Source organism: Triturus cristatus, chromosome 4_2 (genome assembly GCF_964204655.1).
Source record: "Triturus cristatus chromosome 4_2, aTriCri1.1, whole genome shotgun sequence".
Classification (NCBI taxonomy): Eukaryota; Metazoa; Chordata; class Amphibia; order Caudata; family Salamandridae; genus Triturus; species Triturus cristatus.
Window position 1 is genome coordinate 95,842,908 of NC_140586.1, and position 24,485 is coordinate 95,867,392.

The 24,485-nt window shown below is 43.2% G+C and overlaps 1 protein-coding gene across 2 annotated transcripts in view; it reads right to left on the minus strand.

Moving 5' to 3' along the window:
* Nucleotides 1-18,121: 18,121 nt before the first annotated feature.
* LOC146833084 (complement C3-like) overlaps nt 18,122-24,485 on the minus strand; it is a 595,871-nt gene continuing 589,507 nt past the window's right edge. For both annotated transcript variants that reach the window (XM_085600722.1, XM_085600721.1), the window contains one exon: nt 18,122-18,486. In XM_085600722.1, coding sequence (XP_085456848.1) covers nt 18,351-18,486 — 136 coding nt within the window. In that variant the 3' untranslated portion in view covers nt 18,122-18,350. The remainder of the gene's footprint in view (nt 18,487-24,485) is intronic.

The following is a 24,485-nucleotide window of genomic DNA, read 5'->3' on the forward strand; positions in this document are numbered from 1 at the left end:
AAGATGTCACAGCTCCTGTGGGCGTAAACCTCTTCAGCCTGTCAAAGCACCTCTAGGCCCTCCCCCATGTGATGAGACAGTGCAGCACTGATTGCTTCAGACCTGGGCTCTTCAGTTCTAAGTCCTGAAGTGCCCAGGGCCGAGTGTCAATCACTGGCACCTCGTCACAGAGTGTGGCGGGGTCAGCAATTCTCTGTGACCCCATGCCATTCTTTGACGTCGCAATTTATAATGATCATCACCAGCAAAGAAAACCTAAAGGGGGCTTTGTTTTGCTAAGGAGCTGTATTTAAGCTGTAAACGTTGCAGTGAATTTGCATGTAGTTTAAAGTTGCACTCTTTAAAGAACCTATTGAAAACACAAAATGTGGTCCCAAACGTTTGGTGGTTTTAACGTGGTTCATGCCCTTGTTTTGTTACATACCATTACAAAACTACTTACTAGGCTTAAAAAGAAATCCAACTGACAATACTTTTCTTTTCTGCTTTTTCAAATCAGATTACAAGGCCGCTAACAGGAGAATTCATTGTTTTGCCTAGTACCTTGTCCTCCACTCTCTGGGCTTTCATATGGTAGTAGCAATGTTGACCTGAACTGGGCATGACATATTGTGGTGTAATGGCTGGAAGATGAGTATGACAAAGACACACAATTGATGGACGGAATGCTGAACAAATCAAAACGTTCACCACCAGTCAAGAGATCTGGGTTATATCCATCATTCTTTTGCTCACCATGCCACCCCAGTTGAGTATGGTATACTTTTTTTCTGAGCCATAACATCATTGATCCCTTCAGAAGATCAAATTACATGACCAATTGCAGTACTGGCTACACTGTTATCCTCTATAACCGCCAAAGGATGCACTAATGTAGCTCGGTTCCATGAAAGAGGGACGGTTTACTTCTAGACATGCGCCTCAGAATCGAGGGGATGATTCAGCACCCCTCCTTCCAGCGCCTATGTTTGGACATTGGGCTGGGACCGTCGGCTGTGTAGCCGGATATCACTGTCTGCAGTTGACTTCGTCGGCTCCAAAGATGCCTTTTGATCTCAAAACTTCCAGGAAGATGGTGGAAAAGCTTTCAGTGATAGTGTTGGAGTAGTGCCACCAGGCTGCAGAAATTGACTGAGAAAGAGTTAAATTCAGTTTCCTGACTGGGCATGACTTGAGCACAGTACGTCATATGCCCAGTACAGAGTTCTTTCCTGCTGTGTTTGGTCAGAAAAAACTCCACTCAAAGGGGATTAAGGTCCGGTTTCTTCTAAATGATGGGTAGACCCAGACGAAGGAAGATTATTTTATTTATATATTTATTTTTGAGTTTTATATAGCATGAGGTAGACCCAAAGTTATCAGAGTGCTTTAGAAGTTGTGGGTATAGGTAATTAGAGCTACTATCGAGGATACGTGTAGGTCAAACACAGTCAAAAGAAATATACGCAATATAATAATCTAGTGAGAACAATCAAAACGTACAGAACAAAACAACATTAGGTAATGATATTAGTGCAAAAATAGTGACTGAATGGGTCAGGTGAACGTAACGGAAGAGTCAGAGGGTGGTTGAGTCTATGGGAAACGTGGCTCAACTTGTTGTGATTGAGTTAAAGGAGATGTTTAGAAATAAAGATTTGAGGACACGTTTGAAGCAAGAAAATGAGGGGTTATAACGAAGAACTCCGGGGAGCGAGTTCCATATCTTGCGAAAATTTCATGAGAAGGAGCACACCTGGGTAGATTTCTTTTTCAGCTCAGGGGGTATGAGAGGAAGTGAGTTGGAGCTTCTCAGAAGCCACAAAAAAAGTTTGGTTGCAAGGTATTTGGGGTTATTTGTATGGAGAGCTTGGTGGGTAATACAGGCTGTCTTGAAAATGCAGCTTCCTTCAATGGGAAGCCAGTTGAGACTCTGGTGGACAGGTGAGATACCCTTGTGGTCCGCTGAGTGGAATAGGAATCTTGGAACGCTATGAGACGAACATTTAAAGCAAATCATTGGCACCCGGTCGAAAGCAGCCATCTCTTAATCAATGAACATGCCATCTTGTCCATGTATTTCCACTTAGGCCTGTTCTGAATCCTTTTGATCACATTTCAGTAGGATGCACACAGAGAAAGATGTTTGCCTTTGCTCTCCTTCTTCCATTATCCACGATTATGCACCTTGTAACAAGATACTTGCAAACTTCTCTGCCTGCTATGCATTATTCCCCACCCTTGCTTCTCTAGTACTGTTTTATTTCGAAGACCACAACTTGTGGACCCATTTTTTGGGACTGATAGGCTCTCGACAAATCTAGTGCACAGTTTAGATCCTGATCAGGTGCACCCACCATCCAACCAATCAAAAGCAGGACCATCTCCATCCATTGAATGAAACTTACAACAAGCTTCATTCTGATCTTCCCATGGGTTGCAGACGCCCGACCCACTCGATAACAATCAAGAGACCATCCAATGAATTACGGACACCCCGCAAAGAACTTCCCACCTTTTCATCGAGCAAATCACCAATATTTCAGATTACATTCAACAGACTTTAAAAACCCCCATTCTTTAAATCCCCTAAGAAGAATCAGTGCTGGCTGGCAGTCCATTAGTGGCATTTTCGATTCATTCTCAATCCCCCGGTGATCATAGAATGGTAACATAACTTTGTATCTAAACTTCCCCAACCATAGCATACCAGCAAACCCTGAAAAAAGAGTTGTTGTCGTAGCTCAACAAACATGGCACTTAAACAAGTCTTTAAAAACAAAAACACAAAAAAAACACCGAAGCCAAAAATGCATTAACGACTTCCCTTTCAGTTATCCACAGAAACAATTTTTAAAATGTATTTGTTTATTTAACATTCATCAACAGTACATAGCCATGCTCTGTATCGATATTTTTGTTCCTGATGATGTTCAGTGAGCGATGTCACGTATTTCGGTTTCCAGAGCAGAAGTTAGTGCAACAGAAAACTAAGGTAAGAAATAATAAGGGGAACTGCCCTTCAGTGGCAACCAAATGACAAGCACTTGCAAAGCCAATAGGTCTAGTCCTGACAAGATGGCACAATGGCAAAAATGTATTTTATTTTTATTACAATCATATACAACAAAAACAGGGAAAAAATAACACATTTTTTTTTTAAATACTTCGGCCTAAATGAACTGGCTGTACCGTTATAATATAAATGTTACATTAAAAGAATATTTAAATGATTGTATATAATTTTAACAGTACGATATAGGTTCTTCCTATCATTGAGGTGTACTTTGAACAGATATAGAACCCCTTTTTAGTTTGAATGTACATCACAGGAAAATGTGATTCTTATTAGTGCAAATTAAAGGTGCTACTGGATTCCAATTACTGTAACACAAAGAGAGAGCTTGAACAAACAAGGATAGCAAAACAATGAAACAGGATAAAGAATGGAAAGACAAAGCATTAGTAATGTAAAGTATTGTCCTGTTGCCATGGCATTAAATTGTGCTTCTTTTTAGATGGATGTTCACCAAAGATCATGCAAAATGCAGTTATTCACAGTGCTAGAGAGCCAGTGGTTGAAGTGGGCTGACTCCTTACACTGTGCTGTTTGCTATGCTGGGCAGATGCAAAATATAAATGACAATGGAATAGACCATTGGCTGAAGAGGGCTGACCCAAAGTCACTCTATGCATGTATCCATGTTTTTTTTAGGTATTTGTGTTTTCTTTTATGACATGAGGCTGATGAGACCGCTAAACTATGTCAGCCCAGAACTAAAAGGAGTCACTAATCAAGTTTCTACATGATCACGTGCGCCTACAGAGTTTCTTACAGCCACAAAATTATTCATGTCAAACTATCCGTCTTCATTGTCAAGGCAACACCATCACACCAAGCAACAACAGCGTCAACCGTGTGGTACACCCATAACCAGAAGGGGTGCTGTAGAATATCTGGCAGACGGCCACCCTATCGCGAGGCTTTATAATATTGTGTCATCCGCCAGCGATGTTGTACGTGTCCCACCGCTTCTGTGTTGCAACAGATGCGTCTCTTCTGCTGACAATTTCCAAAGCTCGGGCCTCTCCACAGGAATCCTATGTGTCGGGAACGTCAACTGAACGCTGCCAGTCTCTTGGCTCGTGATAGCAGTGTAGCTACTAACTTGTAGTTTAGGCAGTGGTCGAAGTGAGGAAAAAAATGTAGGGGAATTGTGGGCGGAGAATCAGAGGGCGGGAATAACCCGAGGATTGGTTCAGTAGGCAGAATCAGAAGTGTGGCCGGAATGTGCAAAACATCCCAATTTTTCATATTTGTTTGCCATTTCACTGACCGGTTACATCTTTATTATGTTATTTAATTGAATCAATGGATACACATAATTATTTAAGGTTTAATATGAGTTATTGATATTAAAATACATTCACAAAGTGGGATTTGTTTCCATTCACAGAATGCCCCAAATACGCTTAGAAGTGGAAGTACAAGCCATTTGTCTCCCAGCCATGGAGTTTCTTTTATCAGCAATTCTCCCTTTTTCCACAAGAGCAGGTCAAACATGAATGGCAAAATGTACTAGTTTGCAAATGTTTTCTATATAAATATGGCTCTGCCATATTTGCCACATAATCCAACATCTGCTGCATAATCAGACGATTTGAACTAATAAATTGTTTGTAGCTCAACCAGATAAAAAGTTATAAAAAAATGCGTCTTGTGTTTCTGCGAAGTGGACGGCCCTTTGCAAAGGTTGACTGACCACTTTTCTCACTACTGCATTTGTATGTTATGCTGGTACTGAAAGGCAAAATCTTTGCAGAGACTGTTAGCATGTCCAAAATGTCAAAATAATAAAGTATCAGACAATATATTGCATTACGCTACAGCCTTTTTTTGCTGCATAATTTAGTCAACACTGTGGCATAATTTTGTCCGCCATTGCTGCATAATTCCAGTGGCCCCAAAGCAGTCAGCACATGTTAAAAGTGGTTGTGCATGAAGCAGAGAGACTGAAGTTTGTGAACTTAGTTTGGTGTGTGTGCAAATCCTGCATTGCCTATCCCTGGTGAATTGCTACTACTGCTGAAACAAGGCCAATGGAGGTACCAATGGGTGAGCCAGACGGCCTCAAGGGCAGGGCCGGCTTTAGCGCTGGTGGTGCCCTGTGCAACAATATTTGTGGGTGACCCCCAATGACCACTTCCACCATGGGTTTCCTCACTACCACCCTTTAACAGTGCCCCTCAAGTCTCCATAACCGCACTCTCTCTCAGATGCATTTATTTTGATTTACAGTGCTACTCATACCAGTGCAGGGTGTCGGAGCACTTTACATCACACACATTACTCAAAGACAATCAATTATACATGTATAAATCACTGTATTGGTAATGTTACATAAGACAAAGGGCTACAAGGTGTAGGAGTCACATGACAACCATACTAGTAGGTAGTATAGTTTAATAGTGATTGATCTGGAGAAACAAAAACTCAGAATTTAAAATGTAATACCATGTTCAGGGGTTCTCTTTAATAACCAGAATTGATTTCTATCCAAATGAACACTTTTTGCAACATTAGGATAATCAAAGACTAGTAGAAAAGTCATAATGCTCTAATTTATACCTTACAGTTTGCATGCAGCTCTTAGATGACAGTTTATAGCTCAATGTTCTGTTAGGATTTTGACTTATAAACTGAAAGTAACAAAAGATCTCTCTGACAAAAGCAGTAACCCTCTGACCTACTTACATTATGTGCACTTTGTGATCTGCATGGTACATGTTCTTTGCAGCAGGCACATGAACCCTTTGTGCTACCTTCCCATAAGTCAAAACTTCAGCTAGACAAAACTACGATCTCTCTCTAGGAAGAACATTGATCAACAGAGTTATCATAACATTTTTATTGTTGCTGAAAATTGCTGGAGGACAGGAAGGAGACAGCATGCGCTTTTAAAACCATAATATACTTGCAAACACGTCGCCCCCACTGAAAGTCAGCGCCCGGTGCGGTTACACCATTCGCACCGCCCTAGAGCCAGCCCTTCTCAAGGGTCCTGTGACCTCAGAGACAGAGACACTGTTGCTCTAGGGTGTGCTGCTTCATAAGCCTTTTGCAAGACTGTAGGTAAACTTCAGTATGGATTGTGGTGGACAGGCCTTCAAGGTTAAACTACACTTCCCCCATTAGGGTTCACCAGACGGTGCTAAGACACCAGGACTTCTAAGGTCTTGCAGGGCCTTCTAAGCTCTATCATGGGAATGTGCTCCTTCAGGAGAGTGGTCTATGGGACTGTTCATGAAGGCTGAACCTGGTTCCCCATTTTCAAATTCAGCAGTTCTGACCATAATGCCACATCCTGTCTCCCACTGAACACCATACTGCCCCACTGAGAGAAGCTTGCACTGCCTTTAACTACAACCCAGTTGTGCCCCGCTATAAACACCTGGATGCAACTCAATTAAAATTCCGTATTAGACAGGAGCAATATGCTGCCCAAAAAAAGGTAACATCCTGAAAAAAGTAAACACTCCTAGGGAATGCAAGATTAAATAAAGCATGTGAAATGTAAGCAGGAACACCATGGTTACCTTAACACTTTTACAGTCACTATTCAGAAACCAGTAAGAACTTTTGCCTGAAAAGGTAAGGACATGACTACAGGGTCCGGAAGGGACCCATTTCAAAGTCCATTGCTTATTTCCTTACAAAACGTAAGCAGTATGGCTTAAAAAGGCCACATTGTTGAAAACAGAGCAGCGGTACACATTTTGTTTTCCAATCCACCCATCAATCAGGCATTGCAGTACCTCCAGGATTGGCGCACTTCCCCATCCTGAGAAAACAATGCTGTTCAAACAAAGAAGAGAAAACAAAAGTAGCCCTTCACTGGCAAACTCTGCATAGTGGCGCTAATGTGTGTGGGTGTGAATACAATTTATCTGACCACTTTCCGACCACTCTGTCTTGCTTTATTTAGCTATTTATTTATTTTTCATATTTTCAATTTTTTATTCCAGAGGCTGCACTTTGGATAGAAAAATTTCAAAAAAGACGACATTTCCAGCAAAAGTGTTTTTCTTTTTTGGATCCATTTCACAGGGGAAAACATAAACGAGAAGAGGAAATAGAGGGTGAGAACAGTTTCTTGAAGTCATGGTTTTCAGTAAGTGAGGAGGAGCGAGACAGAAAGAGAGGGAAAAAGAGGAAGAAAGAGAGAGGGGCAGCTGCCAGCGGCAGAGCAGAAGTGGGCACTGTCCTTATCTTCTCTGGGCAAGAAGGAAAAGTCAGAGTCCTTTTCCTTCTCTGCCCAACTGCCCATCCTAGAAAGGCCACGAACGCTAAGCCTTATCTGTAGGCCTTGGCAATTTCTGCTGTCCCGGGACGCATGTTTAAAATTATAAAGTTGGGGAACGGAAGTTAGTGAATTAAAGAAGTAGGGGCACACCATGCCCTGCCAATCCCACCCACTTCAACCACTGAGTTTAGGTTTATATGAATTAGGATCATGCATTATTGCTTACAAGCATGTCTCTGTGATCAGTTCTTACTTTGAGGCAGTGTTTGCTAGTGGGGGCCACCGGCCCTCATTTTTGAGGACCAGCATTTGTTTTTTCGCTTCACACGTTTACAGAGAGAAGAAAGATGGAGGAAGAGAAAGACGGAAAAATTTCACAAAGGGAGGTAGTAGGAACCTGCAAGAATAAGCTAAAGGAGCAGGAGTCTCTAGTAGTAAATAGAATGGGTTGAAGTGGATTTAAGATTGCGCAGCCATGGCCTTTAGTGCCTAACCTTTAATTGCAACAGCAGTGGGATCTGAGCTGAGTTTTGGACACCAGCACTGATTTTATTTATGAATTAAGCACTGTTTGATACACAATCTGCACTTGCTCCATCGGTATACCCTGTTTGCTATTAAGTTTGGAGAAGTCTCTCAGCATCCCTTACTCGTTGCTCATTGGTTCCAGCCCCGCCATGGTTCATTGTGCAGTGTTCACTACACTTGCAATATGTGTAGCCTCATGTGGCTCCAGAATGACTGTTCTGGAAAGTGTATTGTCACAACTCCTGAGATTTAAAGTTACCTGTTCCGGCAGTCTATCCAAGCACATAATAATGTGTGTGTGTAAGGCTTGGGCAAAGGTTTCCAAAACTGTTGTGTCTCTATGCGTGGCGCCTACAGGTATCATGGTTCAACAGTTATCTGTTTGTGATCGGCTCACCATCCATTGGAGCTGCGCTGCTAGGTAGTAGGATTCAAATTCTGGCATACTAGGACCCCCTTCAGTAATTGAAAGCTGTATCCCCGTAAGAGCTACAGAGTAGTTACCTCATCCCCATAATAAATCAACCCAGAATGTGTTAAGTTCCTTGAAGATAGGGCGCTAAAAGAATCACTGGATCATTGACAAGTTGTCTACTAGTCGCAGTGGAAGCACCATCTTTGATAAGGACACTACCTATCACCGACGGAGGGAGTTCTTCCCAAAAAGACTCTGTGTTCAGTGCTGTTGAGGCTCCTCTAGCAGTGTTGGCAGCTGCAATGTTGTTTCCTATGATAAATATGTACCCCCTCTATCGGAAGGAGGTGGCACGTGCTTAGTGAAAAAATACTGCCCTCACTCACAAAATTGTGACATGCTTCATCATCGAGCTTGCTTCAATACACCCCTGCGCAGACCAACGCCTGGGGTGGAGCAAAAGGGAAGGGAAGACAATACAAACATATAAAAATAATAATATAGGTAATGGATCCTGGGATCACCGAAAGAAAAAGTGCAGTGAAGATTAAAACCTAGTTCAGTGGTATTTTTTGTAAATAATTTATTCCTACACCCACTAACTAGGATTAAAAAACGTGAAGGATGGTAGTGACAGCAAAGTATTAGGAGTTCTTTCACACATCCTTACTGCCAAGTTGTCGACATGTTTAAGCTGCTTGACTTTGTGCCTACAATTACAGGTAACCACAGCATTCATCATGACCTTTGAGATCCCATTATCTTAAAATCCCTCAATACCCCGAGTTTGGAGTACCCGGAACCAGTTGTTCACAGAGAGAGCGAGCCACTCAGTAAGCCCGATGATGAAGCATGTCACAATTTTGTGGGGGCAGTATTTTTTCACTAAGCTCATGCCGCATACACACTACTCCTCTCTGTGTGTGTTACAGTTTAATCTAAGACGGTCTCTCCAAATAGCAGTTTATATGGTCCTGCATTGTTGCCTCATCAACTTATATGTTGTAGCTGATTTCTCTCCTCCCTCTTGCCTAACACTGGTCCACAAATTTACCTTCTTGTCAGACCCCTGCCATGTGGCAGGCAGAGCTCTAGAGGATCTCCTGTCTCAGGCATCCTTCAACAGCTACTTCCACAAACGTTTTAATAAAGTGTCAGCCCTGATGCCCTCTATTACTGCTGTGTTGAAAGCTCACAGCTCCACCCATGCATCAGTTACTAAGTCTGGTATCTCTTGGATACAGCTGACCCTTGACGGAAGTTGGCTAAAAGCTTCCTTATAGTCTGACTCTAAAGCAGAACAATTTTACCTCATCCTCAAATGCTGCATACACCTTTCTGTGCCCTCATTCCAGCTACCGCTGTAATGCTGCCTGTCATGCTACTGTCCAAACGAAAATAATGTATTCACCGCGCAGGTACTTCTGAGTTCTGAAGCATGATGCCCTTGTTGGAGCAGTACCACTATTTCCTCATCTCACTGGACACCTGATCAACCATTATACCGAAGGAGCACAGATTGGTAGCTGGTGGAGCATCCATAAGTGTTAGACGTGCCTAGCCTATCTCACTCATCTCTGTCATTCAAAATAGAGTTTTTACCTGCAAGGTGGCCAGAACCCTGCAGCTAGAGAAAGTTCAGAACGACCATTTTGACTCGCTCATATTCAACGGGAAAACAACAGACTGACCCTCCATGTTCAACCAAATCCACTTCAAGATCTTACCTTTTCCATTGGCGTTTAAGTCAGAATCCCTCACATACCTTTGCCACAGAATAACACCCCAGGCTTATAGCAGCATCCTTTACTTCGTCAAGAAAGATCAGAAAAATAGGGTTGCAACTCTGCGTGTATGCCCCATGGTGCTGTTCAGTCAAATAGACAGACTACGGATGGAGTGATTTTGATGTTCAAGCATGCAGGCTACTTACTATTTGTCACTAACAAGAGGTACCACTCTGCCTGGTCTAGTTGGTGTCTTTGACAACAGGTGGATCCGATGGGGGCCGATGTTGTCTACGTCCTTAATTTCTCAGCCGCTTTGGCGAAGGAAGGTGTGGCCTATAGGTCAATCAACACTTTCTGATTGGCAATATCAGCAGGCCATGTCCCAGTTGAGGGCCACCCAATAGGGGAACATTCCCTAGTCTGCAAGTTACTTAGAGATATCAGACTATTTGTGCCTTCGGAACCCCAGTACTCTGCTCTATGGAATGTTAACAAAGTCTTGAATTTGTTTCAACCATGGCCAACCAATAAGTACCTATCAAAAAAACACATGTCAGCAAAACTGGCAACTCTTCTATGCTTGATATCCTACCGCAGGGTTTCAGATGTGATCTCACAGGCCGAGTTTTCACTCCGGAGGGAGTTCCATTTCATATATCAAGAAGAACCAAGAGTAATTTAAAGTCGGTGCCCTATCCCGCCTTCCCTGATGTCCCTGAATTATGTGTGGTCAGAGTGCTCAAAGCCTATGAAGTGCCAACATTAGACATACACCCACAGGGCGTTAGACAACTGCTTATAGCTCTCATTAAACCACTTGGGGCAATTTCATCACCAACAATTGCGAGGTGGGTTCGCTGGGCTATGCAAGAAGTGAGAATTGACACCTCTCATTTTGGAGCTCACTCCATCCGTGGGGCAATGGCATCAAGAGCTTTCTCTCTAGGGTGTGGTTGGACGATATCCTTAATGCCACAGACTGGTCCTCACATTACACCTTCAAAAGATTCTATTTCAAGCTAGTGCTATCACTGGCATCTTTGGTGGTGGACAAGCTTTAAACTAGCCTATTCCAGAGCATCCGGTCCTGACATAGAATGGAAAATGTCATAGCTATCGTAAAGAAAAGTTTAAATTCTATTAAGGACACGGAGGCCAGAACTAACCCGCCTGATCACTCAAAGTCCCTACCAGAATACCTACGTTCATAGGGTAAGTAACACATTTTCAGTCTCTGATTGTCTTTGGTTGGTTTGATTGCTACCCTGGCTTTGCTCTGGATGTTAAATCAGTAGTTGTCTGAGGATGAACGTTCATTCCCCTACCCGAAATTACAGCCTATCTTTATTTGACTTGGGTACGGACGCCCGTAAACCAGAATAATCCGAAGACTCGCTGGATGTGGTCGCATTAAGAAAGAGGAGTGTAGAGTGTCCTCGGGGAAGTCAATGGATGTCCTGCTTCAGGACTGGACATTATTGTTGGACTCTTTTCTCTTTCCATTTCCTGTAGCATCATGGGAAATGTAGTTTTTGGTTATGTTATAAACTTTTGATGGCTGCTGGAATGAATAAAGTAGAGACAGAAAAGCCTAATCCTCGTCTCCAGTTCCTTAATAGAATTGAAACTTTACTTTACCTTAGTAGTGGGGTGTTTACATTGGTACTTGAAAGGCCTTTCTCTCATTTTTTTTGTTTAAATCTCTTTATTGACATTTTTATTTTAACATTCCAGTACAACAGTATGTCAAAAACAACAACTGCCAAGAGAGTACATTTCAGTACACCATTGAGGTGTCACTGATAACAATTCCAATAGTGTTCCATAGTGGTTATGGTATAGCGATAGTATCTACGGTTGTGAAACACTTGTGGAGCAGTGTGAGCAAATGTGTAGACCAAGCACTACTTATTGGAGTGATGTAGTGTGCGCAATATTGCATCGTATTGAACAGTGGGAATTGGGTACAACATATTGAGGGCAAAATAACTTGACTAAAGGAAGGGGAGAACCGCCTGTGACCCAAGGCCCTGAGATGTAACAACGACTAAGCGACTGCATGTGCAGCACATGAAAACCCCCTGTGTCTGTGAAATATGCAAAGATTGCGTGAGGCAACCCCCTTATATAACGCGGCGCTAGCAGGATTGGAGTGTCCACGTGGCGCTGAGGTGGCCTCTGCTGTATCTCTTGTGTCTGCTGTAGGTGTGATTGACCTCTGCAATTCGATCAAAAAGGCCTTTCTGTCATTTCCCTTAATTTACTGTTCAACCACTGATTGGCTCCAAGAAAAAAAGGCAGAAAATCATAAACTGAATTTAATTTTTCTTTTTACATGGCTACCAGGTAGCTCAGCTGTCCGTAACGCCAACACCCAGCCTTGTTTAATCAGCCAAACCATGTTGCATTCTGGGACTTCTGGTTTTGCTGTCATTATGGGATGACACATTCAACATACAACGTGATGTTGGCTAGAAAAGCCAGGACTGGCTGAGGTGGCACAATTGACATGGAGCTATTTGAGAGCTATGTCTTAAACCGATTACAAAGTGGTTTAGTCGGTTTTAAAAAATGTGTTTGTTTCACCTGCACAACCATCCACATTTAAATTAATTTATTTTGAGAATGTATAATCTTTCCTTTGCATCCTGCATTAAATTGACAATGCTCTGATAATGGCAATAACTTTTGCTTTTGTATAGTGAAAAGGTTTATACCAAGTTTCACTAATATACAGAATATGTAGAATATGGCCAGGCATAGTGCAAGCTTCCCAGACACGAAGAATAGGGACATGTGAGGTGGCAGCAACACCTCAAGAACGGCTAAAACAGAGACCCGTGGTGCAAGCTACCCTTCCTCATAGAATAGGTACAACTCAAATATACAACACATACTGCAAGATTCCTTCTTAGAACAGGTGCAGATAAGGCAACAACAACAAAAGTGCATGTACCACACACACACACACACTACATTCTGTTCCTGACGTCATCTTAAGTCCCCCACCTTCCTTAGAACCTCTTTTCAAACATCCTCCTGTCTCGCCTTCTAAGATCCTTCTCTCTGCCCAGCACTCTCACCTTACCAACCACTCTCTCTTACACAAACTCCGCCCCTCGCTTCTCACGGAAACCCTACCCTCACACACATGCCTTCTCCTCTCCCAACCCCTCCTTTCCATCTCAAACAGCTTATTTGTTCTTGTCACACACACTTTCACCCCCCCTTTCTCCCACTTACCCTCACCTCCCTTACGTTCTGCCTTCTCCCTTTCTCACCTCTTGATTCTCATCATAAACACTTTCACTTTTTCCTTCCTATGTCTCCCACTCTCTCTGCCTCCGCCAACTCCCCTTGGATGGATGTGTTTCTTACACTCCCTTTTTTCAGTGCAAATGTTGAAAGTTTCTTGGTAATATTAATTTAGAGGCCCTATAGGTAACTGCTGTACTTCAGGGACACATATGCCAACCTCTTTAAAAAAGGTATACAGTGCACGTGCAATCCCAGCCTCTGTTGCACATGTTCACATTCTCCGAGACACCATGGATGCTGGTTGTGTGGCACATTAGCACTCTCCACACACATATTGTAACCATGATTGCCCCTCAAAAAATATCCAGCTACGGGTGGATCCACTATTATCAACTTCCCCACGGCGCTATGTGTTTCCTGTATATGTGTAGGTCGATATTTAAACCATGATCCTGTGGCACAATACTCTGATGCCTCTGCTGCCACTGCTTTGTAAAGAAGAGGTTTGATTGTATTGAGTTCAGGTTACAGCCCTGTATTAACCCCTTCGGTGCCACGCCCTTTCCCCCTCCTGTGCCGGGCGTTTCCCACGCGAGTGGGTTTCATGACGAGATAGTCTCGTCATGGGCACAGCGCGACCGTGCTCCATGACGAGACTATCTCGTCATGGGCACAGAAGAGGTTAATACACCCCGTCATTTGCCCATTCATTTATCCTATTGTCCATCATTTAATTGTTTTCATTCAGTTATTAACGTGTTTTGGATTCGTGCCTTGAGTAGTGCGGGTGCTGCCCGGTACTGAGTTCCTAAAGATATTTAATTTTAAATGGAGAGTACCTGCACTTTAATAACAAGCATTGGCATAGCCAATAGGTCTCGCCTTGGGGACCTTATAAGTGTTTAGCCATGCAACAGTTGCATAACTAAATACTTATAAGGTCCCAAAAGTGAGACCTATTGGCTATGCAAAGCGGCTGTGCGGCCGCGAAAGTTAAAGTGATCGCGATCAAACATCAAAGCGGCCGTGAAAGTGAAAGTAATTGCGGTAAAGCGCAGCGCGCGCGCCCGCGCACATGCACTGTAGCTCTAGGCTGGCCTGGTCGCACTTTTTGCAGCCCTCTCAATAAGTCTCGCCAGACCAGCGCATGCGCTGGGTCAGGCGAGACCTAAAAAGGCGAGCACCTGCAATGCTGCAATACATTTATTAGGAGAGTACTGGCACTTCTTAGAAGCAAACCGGCATGCTTGATAGTGAGTATCAGCACTTCTGTATTGCTGTTTAAAGCGTTGCTTTAGATCCCCCCCCAAATTAACATCCAGTGGTTCTGATTGCAGTCTGCCTCCACCACCCCTGCCATGTCCCTGCAAACATTCATCACATTAGGGTAGCACTTTTACAATGCGAAATCAGTACTTTTCAACCTAGGTGTCTGTATAAGTGGCTACTGGCATTTAGTGCAGTGAGGTGGCTCTCAGCACTTTCACTTACCAACAGGGACTATCTAGTTAACTCTTCAGAGATACGATAGCTTGGTGTGTTTAACCCACCAGCCGTATGAGGGAAGTTTCAAGAATCTGAACTACTCTATAGGAAAAATGGAGAAGGGAATGAGATGGAGACATTCACAAGTGAAATACGCAATATGTATGCGGCCCGAGCCCAGTTCAACTGTGCTGTTGCACCGCTCTGCTTTCTCCCTGTTTTTCTGAGTGCTTTCTCCTACATTTCCCTCTTTTTTTACTGCTTTCTCCTTCCTTTCCCCCGTTGTTCTGAGTGCTTTCTCCTGCTTTTGCTATGTTTTTACTGCTTTCTCCATCCTTTCCCCATTTTTGAGAGTTTTCTCCTCCCTTTCCATTGCTTTTTACTGTTTCTCCTTCCTTTCCCCCTGTTTTTCTGAGTGCTTCTCCTGCTCTTCCCTTGTTTTTAACTGCTTTCTCCGTCCTTTCCCCTGTTTTTCTGAGTGCTTTCTCCTGCTTTTGCCTTGTTTTGTTACTGCTTTCTCCTTCCCTTCCTCATTTTTCAGAGTGCTTTCTGCAGCTTTTGCCTCATTTTCACTGCTTTCTCCGTGAAGCAACTAGCAGCTCCAGCTCCTTGAGACCCTCACAGGTGATTTGCCGTGCATTATAAATTCTGATTCATTGATTGATTGTGTGAAAGGTGGCTTTCAAGTGGTGTCTAGCATAGGTCTAGAAGAGTTCAATCATTGACAGATTTTGATGTTAACTAACTACTTTTTTAATTAGATTTTCAATACGAAAAACATACAAAAAATCTTACTGTGGTTGAGTTTCAAAGTATTATCGAATCATACCATATCAACATAGTATTAGCATGTTCTCAGTTCAACAGCAGCATCCCTCATCCAAACACAGTCATGTCCAATAAAGCAGGTCTGATCTTGGATTACACGCCCGCTGTTACTATGCTACCACATTACAGTGATCAATTTGTGGGTCCCATTGCACTCGTATATACTGCTCACATTCATACAGATAGGATCTTCCCCTGGTTCGTGGACTGTCTATTGCATCGTGGGTGTCCCCAGCTTGGGTATATCAGCGTAACTCACGTAAAGTGGCTCGGCGACAGGTGTCTATTGTACCCCAAGTCAGCAGGCCTGTCTTATTTTTTTTTCTATTCGTCCCGTCATGGGGGCCTAATTCCCGGTGAGTCGGAGGTGGCCTTCAACGTCTTGGCCCACTCCACCAAGTTGTCTGGTAGCTTTTCAACCCGTCCTACTTGCTGCATGTGTGACTCTTCCCCAGCGGCCCATTCTAACATATCATGGACCAAGGCTTACCCGGGGGGCGCGCTGCAGCTTTTCCAGTGTATGGCGAAGCACTTCTTAACCAGAGTAGTGCCCAGTATAAAGGAAAATTGTCTTCATATGTTTCCTCTTCTTGCAGTAGGATATCTGGGGGTATATTTATGAAGAGGTTTGCGCCATGCAACATGGTACATGTGCGACACACACCTTAAGAAATATTTATGAAGCCACACACAACCACTTTGCGTGGCTGTGACTGGCTTCATAAATCTTGAGTAACGCAACGCGGCGTAAATTGCTGTATTGCGTTGCTTGGCCCTGGGACGGTGTTCCATGGGGGTTGTGTGGATGTTCCCACACATCCACCCATGGATTTTAGCGCATTCCCAGATTTACCATTAGTGGTAGACCTGGGAATGCACTAAAAAAGTTATCCCTACCCAGGGAAGGCATAACAAGGAAAAATATCTCTATTTCTCCTCATTTCCTTTCTTTCTATGTGTGCTGCAATGCAGAACACATAGAAAGAGGATTTTTGCCTCCCAGGATTTTCTTTGCAGGAAGGTGCCTCTTACTGCACAAAAACAATCCTGCATGCAACACAGGCCCCCTTGTACGATGGTGCAAGGGGGCCTGCCTTGGCGCCAGCACAGGGGAGAGAACAGGAATGCGCTTTATTGACTTAAATATGGTACATTCTTGCCTTTTCCGTGTCACGCAGCGCAGCATGGTGACTTGCTGTGCTGCACTGTGTGACTTTCTCATAAATGAGCCCTCTAGTATGTTAACTAACTACTTGCTGTGTCAATTAGTTCCATTGATATTCAGTTTATGCAGATTTGACTAATGTGAATATTCTGAATATTTGGTCTGGATCGAACCCTTCTGGTCATGTTTTTGACACCCCTGTACTAGAACTGGAGTTATGAAAATCACAGGGAAGCAAAAGAGTTTTGAGAAGCAAGGGGAAAAGTGGACACTTTGAGGAGCCGTTATTGTCAGTTAGAGGTGAGGAAACTGGGAGACAGTTGGGGTAGGGGGTCTGATAGCCCTTATGGGCCTTCACCTCAATGCTTAATTTGAGCCGGTGGTTTCTAGTGCTCAGCACCAGCACTCAATACCTGCGCTTTTCATGAGCACCAGTTAAGGACACATTAATTTATGGGGAGATTGAGTGATTTACCCAGAGTCACAGGGTGTTGAGCCATTGCCGAGATTTGAACATGGCTCCCCAGCTCCGAGGTCCGCAGCTCTGGCCAATACGCCACATCCTCTCCCCACTTTCAGGGTTAGTAGTTGGTTGGTTCTATTTTAGGCGGCGCTAACAGGAGAGATGGGGGTAGTGCAAGCTGCTTCCTGACGAGAGCCCCGGCACTTTTTTTTTTTTTTTCAAATTAACCACTGCTTCACTGTGCTTTTAATGGTGAGCATTTACTTAGCTCACATCACAGATCTTAGTGTTTCTTTCACCAATAGGAATGTCTATTCTTCAACTCAATGGTACTCGTGCCTGAAAGAAGCTACATACATTCACCAATTTATTATACCAGCATTCAAACTGCAGACCTGCAGGTAACCCACAGATCCGTTGAACAGGCGCATTAGCCAAAGCTGTGAGATTTTAGCATAAAAATCTGTGCTATTAAGAAAAGTTCCAGATCTCTGCAGCAGGCGCTGTACAGACTGAGGTAGATTGTACCAGGAATGACGTGTGATGTGTGACGTGCACGTGCACACAGATCACTGCAGTGGTAGCACTAATTCCCGAAACTCCATCACCAGGGTTGAACCTGTAACCTTTAAATCACACAGAAAAGGGAAGTAACCTTTCGAGACTTCTTTCAGAGATTGGGGCCGTTAACCCACATGCAGAACTGCTGCAGAAAGAACATTACTTCACTGCACTTTTCTACTGTGTTGTCCGCCATTTCATTGTGGTAGCGATCGATAAGAAATACACCGAAAAGGGAAGTTACCTTAAGTTTCGAGACTTCTTTCAGAGACTGGGGCCGTTAACCCACATTCAGAACTGCTGCAGCAAGAACATTACTTCACTGCTCTATTCTATTGTGTTGTCCGCCATTTCATTGTGGTAGCGATCGATAAGAAAAACACAAGATAAAAAACACGAACGCAGTTTTTTTTAAGTTTTTTTATTTGTGCAAGTCTCTTTTGCAAGATTGTTTCTCATTTTCCGTCTCGAGGCGCCATCTGGTGGATAACACCTGCCAATTTTATATAAACTCTTAGATTTACACCGACCTATCTCTCCGTACTGCCTTCTTTCGAACCAAAGTTCATTGTTAATCGTATGTCGCCATCCTGTGGCCAGAAGATGCCTTGCTGGCAGTCTCATCCATATTTTCTCAACTGGTGCACCCCTGGGAGGTTAGCGTCTGAATGAATTGTGCCAAGTCCGTGCACTCCGGCATCACCTGCCGATTTCCGCACCGCGGCGGCACCGCCTCGATCCACATCTTACTGCCAATCAAATACGTCATCCTATGGGAAAGCATCAACATTAGAGTTCTTTTATTGGTGTAATTAATTAAAACCATAACGATATATTGCAATTTCTAAAAAAGAATATTATAAATATTGCATTTTTTAAAAGAAACTACACCGACCTTTCCCCTAGTTGAACCTTTTCATGGAGGTGACCTGACTAGTCTTGTTTTGCCAGAATCCAATCACAGATTCAAATCTTCTTGCACGGACGCCATATTTGATGACTTCTAGGCGCAACCGGTTGTACTATTATAATACCGACACTACCAATATTGAGATACTAGAGTATCGAGGAAAAAATATCAGAAGGTAAGTGAATATAAGGAACTATAGATTTACTATTTCTGACTCCACATCTACGTACCTTGAAGATATAGGCACTACGTAGGTACATATATGTGGAGTTAGGTATGGAAAATCTATACTTATCTGCAGAAATGTGTTTTCAATATTTTGCCCTCGATATACTGTCCCACCGATATTGTGGGGGTGATAATCAGGGTGAACTCCATCGCAATCAATATCTCCTCTCATGATCCATGTGTTTACAAAGGCATAAGATGTGAGTTAAGGTTTCTCGATCTTGAATGCACAACCTACATTTGCCCTCTGAGTGTAGAAGGTTTCTCCATTGTACTCTCAGTTCCCAAAATTGTATTTGGAGAAAAGGCAAAGGGTAATTTTTTTTGTTTTTTGACTGGTCATATTGGATTTTCTAAATATCCCTAGATCTGTAATAGGCAAAAGGGGAGAAAGGTGTGACAACTTCGTTAGCAAATTCTAAATAAATAATCTATAAACTTGGATTTGCTAGAGATCTGATTTTTCAGTTAAAACATGACATACATCTAAATTGTTCATACAAGTCTGTGCCAAGCCTCTTGTACGTCTAAATGAACATTGACTCTTTGCATATAATTTGCCCTTGACTTGCCGGCGCTGTCCTTTCCTGATTAATATACCTCATATTAGCTCCTTATCCTTGTAATCTGGCATAGTTTCGGTCATCACTGGACCGGATGACACTTCAAATATGAAGTGCATCAGTTAGTGCGGAGAGTCCCCATCACTATGTGCATGCCTTAATTGTACCAGCACAGTCTATATCTGACAGTGGCTATCATACCACATTTTCTATTGATTTATTTACAAATATTGGAAATTGGATTACGTCAATTTATGCACATGATTTCATATTGGATTACTAATCCCACACAAAGATCAGATGACAGATAACAACTTCTGTTAAGGATAATTCATCTACAAGGTCACAACCCAGCCGACTGGTTGTTACCTTCTATTGCTAGTGCCCTGAAGAAGTCCTATGTTATAGGACGAAACACGTTGGCTGTTGCTTTTTATGAAGGAAAAATAAAGAAGAAAATACTTCACACCTTGCTTCATTGAGTGATGACTTTCTACATGGACTTGTTTGTTCAATAGTGCTTCAGCTCTGAACTACTATTTTTGCTGTATATCGTCCTGTGATTCTGGGTAAACCACTTACCATAAATGAATGTGTCCTTAACTGGTGTTCATGAAAAGTGCTGGTGTTGATGATTAAGTGCTGGTATTGAGCACCAGAAACCATTGGCTCAATGTCTCTGGGACTGTCAGCCTAAGATTGCCACCAGCAGAGCTGGAGGATGCACCACCAGTGGAAACATGACAGATAATCCAACTTCAAGTAGAGCGGACAGACTGAGAGTTCAGAGGACATGTTATTTTACCACATTTGTGGCTGAGTACCCTGTCTGCCAAGCTCTAAATAAAGTCCCTTGTCTAATAAACATTTATTGGTAAATAAATATATTTATGTCATGTCACTAAAAATAAAGGTGAAAAGTTTACTAATCAACACATATTCGTACTTTTATCACTACAGCACAAAATTTAATTTCCATGTTAATATTATAGAACAGCATAACTAGAACAGCATAACTAACTTGAACAGTAATTAAGTTAATCAGAGATTGCATGTTACGGTCACTGCACAGAGGATATTATTTGGCAAATATTCTCAAGTTTTATTTCATGACATTTTGTTTCACCACATAGATAAAACCCCTTGTTCTCTGGATCTATCTATCTATCTATCTATCTATCTATCTATCTATCTATCTATCTATCTATCTATCTATCTATCTATCTATCTATCTATCTATCTATCTATCTATCTATCTGTCTGTCTGTCTGTCTGTCTGTCTGTCTGTCTGTCTGTCTGTCTGTCTGTCTGTCTGTCTGTCTGTCTGTCTGTCTGTCTGTCTGTTTATCCATCTATCCGTCTGTCTGTGTACACATCCACACTCAGAGAGCAATAATTCCTGACGTCGTACCCTTATTTTCATATTACACTTGGCTTAGATATGCACGAAGTTTAATGTGACATGAAGGGCAGGACATCCTGCGGCAGAAAATCATTGCTTCTTTGCTTGCTGAGCCTGTACATCCACAAACTCAATAAATTGTACCAGTAGCTGAGGGGCTTCCAGCAAGGGACGGATGCTTTAGCAATCCACCTCTTGTCCCTTGTGGAACTGAGAGATTGCGGCAGGCAGAGGGAACAGTTTCCCTCTAAAGTGAATGGCTGGTGAAGCTGTCCTATTTTGGTTTATAAACCTTACAACATTTCCAGTACTTAAATAAAAATCTGTCAGCCGACGTTTGCAAATTAGCACACCTATAGACAGCTCTATAAGCGGTATTTTAAAAACTAAGGGCCATATATATGACCGTTGTGATGCAGGGTTGCTGCTGCCCTGCGTCACAAGGAAAGGGCATGAATGCGCCGTATTTATTCAATACAGTGCATTCCTGTCCTTTCCCCTTGCACTGGCTCTGCTTTGGCAGTCCAACTCCAAAGCAGGCACGCTTGCACCATGGTGCAAGGGTGCCTGTGTTGTACACAGAATTGTTTTTGTGTAAGAATGGGCACCTTCCTGCACAAAAACAATCCTGAATAGGAGCGGCTCCTCCATTTGAGCCGAGGCTTGTCACCCCACAAGCCCGAGCTGAAAAATAAAATGGTAATAAAGTTTATTCCTTACCATTTTATTTTTCAGCAACCCATCCCGAATTAAGTGTCGGGGCGGGGCCATTGCTGCAGAGTGGAGGTGGCAGCAGCAGGGAGCTGTGCACTTTAAAATGCGCATGCACTTTGGCCGGCCTTCTTGGGCCAGCCAGTCAGACATGTGCGATTGAAAGTTCTCAAGCCCAGCTAGGTTAGAGAAAATGCAGGCCTCCAGTGCTCTTAGGAGAGCTGAAAGAGCCTGCTCTATCCAATCCTGGCGCTGCCCTCATGCTGTGAGAGCAGCGCCAGGATTGGGTAGTGCAGTTTCCTGGTTGAGAGCTCCCAGGAGGAGAGAAGACACTCGAGGGAGGACAAACGTTGCGTGGCAAGTTAAAAAGGTGAGTAAACGTTTTTGTGTGCGCCCCCTGGCCTCACCACCCTCAGTACAAGCCAGCTGCCACTGATCCTGAAAGGCTTTTTCCTCTTTCTTTGTGTGCTGCAGAATCCAGCACACATAGAGAAAGGAAGAAACAAGGAGAAAAAACATATTTTTCCTCTTTAAGCCTCACCTGTGAAGGCAAATCTTTTTGGTGCATTCCCAAGTTTACCAGGTTTGGTAAATCTGGGAATGCGTCAAAAACCATGGGAGTTGCGTGGGAACACCTACACAGCGCCCATGGAACATCTCCCTTGTGCAGAGTAATGCAAAGTAGCAAGTTATGGCTTTAGGAAACTCATTTATGGGATTTTGGTATAGGGCAGGGCAGCAAGGCACCTTGCTGTGCTGCCCTACGCAAAGTGAAAGGGCAAGAATGCACGGTATTTATACAATACAGTGTATTCCTGTCCTTTGTCCTTGCGCTGGCACCATTTTGACAGCCTCGGGCCAACATAGGCACCTTTGCACCATGGTACAAGGGTGGCTCTGTTACATGTAGGATTGATTTTGTGCAGGAAGGGTCACCTTCCTGCACAGAAACAATGAAAAGAGGCATTTTCCTCTTTCTATGTGGGCTGCAGATTTCACATCAGGACCTGTGTGGATTTGGCGCTTTCCCAGGTTTACATGATTTTGTCAATCTGGGGCAGCATCAAAATCCATGGGGTTTGTAGGGAACACCCACCACAGCGCCCATGGAACGCTGACCAAGTACAAAGTAAGGTGACGCAGCGATTTGCGCTGTGTTGCCCTACTCAAGATTCATGAGGCCACTCAAAGCCATGCAGGGTGGCTTTGCGTGGCTTCATCAATTGGAATCAGAGCCTTGCGTCATGCAGAGCTCTCATAAATAAGCCCCTAGGTTTGGGTCGCTTTTGTACGACCTTGCGTGGTGCAAGAGCAATGCAATCTGGGTCATAAATATGGATCAAGGGGTTAGTAGAAAAAGGTTGGTGTGCAACAAAAACACTTAAAAATAAGATAAAGAATGAAAGATCAAAAGGGGAAAATCAGATGACGTCGTTAACACACATAAAGTGTACAAAACAGCCAATAGCCATTAAAAAACACAATATTGGGCAATCGAAGTACATATTACATCTGTGCTTCCCATAGTTTTTACATCTATGTTGTTATATAGAATAGACGCTCTTTCTTATGGGACATTAGTAAACTACTATTTGGTCAGTATAACGTCTAGTATAAACGTCTAGTCTCAAAACTTTCTGATCATCCATCCTGTGTTCTCTACTCTGCTCGTGTGGCAGGTTGTGGGTCACCGTTATGTGCTCGATCCTGGAGCACCGACATGCTGATGTGAAAGCCAGCAATACGGATAAGTTCAGGTGGGTGAGTGGCTAAGGTGTCTATCCATCAAACCCGTACCTTGGATGTTTTAAAGGCTTTTCACACTGTCAAATTTCATGTGTGTGTCATGTATGATTGTTGGGAGTTTCTCGATAGCTTAAATTGACCACATCCTGCCCCACCACAGGTGTATCAGCGGTTTTATTTGTTGTTTCCAGGCCTGTGCTAAAGCCATTCTTGTTGGCCTTAGGATCATGTTGGTGTTGTTAGTGGGAATACAGAGTTGTCACCTGAGTCACCCAATAGAACCACTAGGGGTCATGAGGCAACTGGGTACCAGTAATATGACAAATTTGCATTATAATCGCTCCCCGCTGTGCTTGAATGTGAGGGCAGGATCACACCACATGTGTATGAAGGTTCCTCTCTCTCCACACCCCTTCCAGCAAAGCTATGAACTCCCAGTGATAGCATGGAAGTGGGTGGGAGAGAGGTACCAGAGAGTGAGCAATTTGTAAGCATTCTCAATCAATGCTTTCGCCGCTCTACGCCAGATATTGGACCATGTCTCCTCTTTAATTTCTTTCCCCAGATCTTGATCCCTTTGTGTAATATATTTTTGATCGCATTTCTTGTACAAATCTAATGTGGCTCGTGGGAGCAATGTGATACCTTTATGTACTATACTTTTCATGAACATGCCCTGTTAAGGAGTTTTTTTCTCTTCCCACCAATGCTGCCACCCGAGAACCTGCCCAGTGCAGGAGTTGTGTTATTCGATAATGGTCGCATCTGTGAATGTTCCATTTTTCCATAAGCTCTTCTCTAGTAACCAATATCTCATCCGTAAACAATTCCCCTAGTGTATGTGGACGTTCCATTTCCCATACCTTGAAACTCAGATCTTGAAGGCCCGGTAGGAAGTCCGGGTTCTGCGTAATAGGGATCATAAGGGAGCGGGCGGACATCTATCCCTTTCTCCGTACTACCCGTTGCCAGTAATCTAGGAGACTCAACATTGAACAGAGGGGAGAAAAAGCCTGCTCCCTAGCCCTTAATGGGAGCCAGAGTAGGTATTGACGGGAAAAATATCGAAGAAGCTCTGGTCAACTTGCATCCAAGTCACACAGGGAGAACCCAGTCCTCCCTGTGTGATGGGCTTCAGGAGCGCAACTCTGGGGACTCGGGGGAATGGTTCTTCCAAACAAACACAATCTGCTTTTTTGTATATAAGCC